Raw genomic sequence first — 4,106 nt, forward strand, 5'->3', positions numbered from 1 at the left:
TTGGACAACAGCGCCGCTTCTTTAAGAACTTTGCATGAGTCCAGATGTTGGAGATGATGATCTCCTGAATGCAACGGAGTCTATGCCAGATTAAAGAGATGAATTAATGTATGGCTTTCTCTACCTGTTTGCAATATGTGCTCAGCTTATTAATGCTACACACTGTGACGCTTGGTGATTATAATGCTGCAAATAATGTACAGCATGTGACCACAACAGTCAACTTTCAAAGGAGGCATTTGTTCTATTTTAGTCTGCACATCTGGTTCTATCGTATTTGTCAAATGATTAATATAGGAATATACTGCAATGAAATCTCTTCCTATCAGTTTTATTTGCCAGGAAATAGAACACTTTTCTCCCAGGCTTTTCTCCACCTCCTTAGTCTACATTCTAGGCTGAACTCAAATTTCCAGCACAGGAGACAGCCGGCCTGCTCTTGACCATTCAATTCTGCAAGTTCTGTAGTCACAAGGGGCGGGGATAAGCATCCTTTGTTTTAAAAGCACACCAGCAAGGGAGAAAGCCTAAAACATACTCTCAAAGTATCAGATACTCCAAAGAGTTAAAGCCACAAAAATTAAACTTCTAAATTTTAAACTCCCTTTTATTGAAATATAAGTCTGTTTAGTATATTTACACCACACTTTATGCACATATATATACAGAAGGCAAATTTTGTCAAATAAAAAAGTTTTTCTTAATAAAAAATTAAAATAAAAACAAAGTAAAGTGCATGAAACTGATTTTTTTTTTTCGTGTGAACATCATCATTGTCAAAATTTTGGTCGGCTGGGAGGGGGAGGAAGAAATCCATTATTTGATTCAGTGCATACAGTCAGTCCTGAAATCGGAGGCTTCAGGCTAAAATGACAGGAGGTCAGGAATGAGTCAGACAAATTGACAGGGTCTGCGGGTCCCAGCGGTTGAAGGTCCTGCTCCCTTTGTCCTATCGGAGCCGTTCCCCGCTCTCAACAGTGATCTCACCACCGCGGCGCTGGAACAAAGGGAGAGCTCAGAAGGGGGCTCCACCACCAATGTCACAGCCGGGCTCGGGGGCCACCAGCGCCGCGTTCCGTAGGAAATTGCAGAATTAGCTCAAGGGCTCAAACGGAAGTTTTCCTTTTTCGGAAATGGACCGGGGTCGGGGGGTGGGGTGGGAAGCGGCCGGGTGGTGGGTGGGGGGCAAGAATGGGGTGCATCTCCCACAGAGACGGCTCCCCTGGGGCAGACCTCAGCAGCCAGTTTCTTCGGATCGGGTCTCGCGCTGGCTTTAGAAAGAATCCTTTTATCAACTGGGTGGAGGGAACGTGGCTCATCCCGCCTCGGTGCGTTCGCCCGTCCAGAACTTTGAAAGCAAACAGCGTGGGCTTGCAAAGAAAGGCAGGTGGGTGAAGCAGAAGTTTGAGACACCTTCGCGGCGGGCCACCGGCTGGGCGTTGGCCGGCGGGTCCCCAGGCGGTGGCCGAGGCGACGGCCCTTCCCCCACCAGCCACAGCCCAGTGCCGGCTCTCCCGGCTCCTCCGGGTGACGCTAAGTGCCCGGCCGCCGGCCGTACTTGGCCTTACAGTGCAAAATGTGCTTGGCGAGGAAGTCGAGGCGGCGCTGCAGCAGCTGAGCGTGGGGGTCGGCGAGCGCGGCCAGCTCGGGGAAGCGAGGCTCGTGGTGCCGGTAGAGGCGCAGCAGCCTGGCCGCCGCGTCCTGCCCGCGGTGCAGCTCCAGCACCCGCCGCGCGGTCCGCTCGCGGAACACGCACACGGACTGCAACAGCGGCTCGTTATACTTGTCCCACATGCCCGCCACCCGGTAGCCGTGCACCAAGCCCGCCTCGTTGTCCAGAAAGACCAGCGCCCCGCCGGGGCCCCGGTGCAGGTTGCTCGTGGCGCGCTGCATGACGCGCGGGTCCCACTGCAAGCTGAAGAGGTTGCTTACGAGCCTGTCGAAGTTGGCCGTCAGGTAGTCGAAGAGGATCAAGTCTGTCCATTGCACCAGGTCCACCAGCTCCGCCTGGCTGAGGTTGGCCAGCTCGCCCCCAGCGCCGCGTAGGGGCCGCAGACGGCCGTCCTCCGAGCGCCAGGGCGCGGGCACCACCACGTCCGTGAGGTTGGGCAGCCAGCGCGTCAGGCTCACGACGCTGCCCTCGGTCCAGTGAGCCGCGCGCAGCTCCTCGTGCACCTGCGCCCACTGTGCGCCCCGCGCCTCCACCCGAGCCAGCGCCAGCGGCGGCACGTGGCGCTGGAGGCCCAGCAGGCGCGCCAGGTAGTAGGACAGGGCCTCGCCCTGGATCTGCTCGGGGTTGATGCCGTAGCGCACGCAGGCGCGGGTGCCGTCGGCGAAGCGAGCCAGTCGGTTGGAGCTGCGCCCGCAGCCCCCGCGCTCCAGGGCCACCACCCGGGCGCTGCGCGCCGCCTCCAGCCACGCCGCCGCCTGGGCCTCGGAGAAGCCCCGGGGCACCTGCTCCTCCAGGCCCCGGCTCCAGAAGACGCCCCCGTGCACGGCGGCGCTCTCCTCCTCCGGCCGGGACCGCCCGGCTGGCACGTGCCGCTTGCGCTCGCCCGGGGGCCGCCGGGGCGGGCCGTCAGCGCCGGCAGCCAGGGTGAGCAGCGCCCGGAAAGTTTTCAAGGAGCCGCCGCGGGCGTCCCAGGCCAGAGGCGGGGGCAGAGGGAAGCGAGGCGCGGGTGCCGGGCCGCCGATCCGGGCTGCGAGGCGCGGGAGTCGGTCTTCGGGCGGCCCCGAGGCGGGCGGCTCTGTCCGCGGCGGCAGGAGCCCGCCCCATAGCGCCAGCAGCGAGCCCAGCGCCAGCAGCCAGAGCCCCGCGGTGGCGGCGGCACCCCGCATCCTCCTGCCCATGCTCCTGTGGCCGCGCCGGTGCCGCCGCCACCGCCACCGCCGCCGCCGCCGCTTCAAGCCGAGCCGGGGCGCCCAGGTCCCGGCGGCGAGGTGGGCCGGGCCGCTCGTTGGCTCCGGGGCTTCGGGCGCCTCAGCCCCATGGCGGCCGCCGGGCGCTGCGGGGCTCTGTGCGGCGCTGGGAACTCGCCTCGCCGCCGCTTCCCAGCTGCTTTTGTATTTCGCTGTGAGACCCTCCGGCGGGCGCGATTCACAGGCGCCCGCACCACGTGGGAGCGAGGGGGATCCCCCTCCCCCTCCTCCGCCGCCACTCCCCGCCCCCCGCTCCCCCGCCCCCTTCCCGTCCTCTTCCCCTTAAAGCGGCGATGGCGCCGTACAAGCCGGAGAGACGGCCCTAGGCTCGGTCGGAGGCTTAGGGGTAGGAGGAAGCACAGCCGGCTGCGCCCGCGCTGGGGCTCCGAAGGGGACGGCGCAGGCTCGGCGTCCGCGGCGGGCCTGGCCCTCGCTGCGTGGGGTGCTCGCCGGGTGCTGGCCCGGGCAGCGTCCGGTCTCCCGCGAAGTTCCGCCGGACCCCCCACTCACCTCCCCGCACTCCGGGCGCAAGAGTCAGGGCGGGTCCCTATGCTTTCTCCGTTTGCGACAGTGAGGCTCACGTTGCCTTGTGTCAGCCCCCGGTAATCTCTCCGAGCCACCGAGGATGGGGCTGCAGGCGGGAAGAGGCACCCTTGGTGGCTCACAACTTTGCACCAGCACCCCCCTTTCTCGAGCGTGCTCCCCGCTCCTGGTCACTGCGAGCTTTGAGGTTGCGCCTCTCCCAAGGGACTCAACAGGGCTTGAAACCGCGCTGGGCACGTGGAATACCTGGGCTGGTTCCCAGTCATGGGTGGATCCCTCAACAAAGCCACTGTCCTGAGCTCTGGACACAAACGGTGTATAAACCCCCAGATCCGTTCCCAGGGCGCACCGTTATAACCTGGGACCCAACCTCGTGCTGGCGCAGAGGTGCCAGGGACGACTTCCCAATAGAAATGATACTGTTGTGCTCTCGAGGAAACCGAGGCACTGAGAAGGCAGGCTTGCTCCAGACCCCACGGTTAGCAAGTGCAGAGGCTCAAAGTCACGTTCAGGGGTCCTGGCTGCAAGGCACTTGAGAGACTTAACATGATTTAATCAAATCAGGATGCTTAGGTTTTCCACTCTGTCGCTTGTCAGTCCTGTATTCCCCAAATGTGATTTTCAATGAAACAAAAATAGCCCTA

General features: G+C 62.0%; 1 protein-coding gene across 1 annotated transcript; it reads right to left on the reverse strand.

Moving 5' to 3' along the window:
• Window positions 1-589: 589 nt before the first annotated feature.
• Window positions 590-3,132, reverse strand: FJX1 (four-jointed box kinase 1). The gene has a single exon (XM_002709052.5). It carries the CDS (start codon window positions 2,848-2,850, stop codon window positions 1,534-1,536), a length of 1,317 nt encoding a protein of 438 aa, XP_002709098.1. The 5' UTR covers window positions 2,851-3,132; the 3' UTR covers window positions 590-1,533.
• Between the last annotated feature and the right edge of the window lie 974 nt (window positions 3,133-4,106).

The sequence above is a fragment of the Oryctolagus cuniculus genome, chromosome 1 (assembly GCF_964237555.1).
Source record: "Oryctolagus cuniculus chromosome 1, mOryCun1.1, whole genome shotgun sequence".
NCBI classification, from domain to species: domain Eukaryota; kingdom Metazoa; phylum Chordata; class Mammalia; order Lagomorpha; family Leporidae; genus Oryctolagus; species Oryctolagus cuniculus.

Bases quoted from the DNA above. Each gene is read 5' to 3' on its own strand.
- FJX1 (XM_002709052.5), bottom strand. From the start codon at position 2,850: ATGGGCAGGAGGATGCGGGGTGCCGCCGCCACCGCGGGGCTCTGGCTG.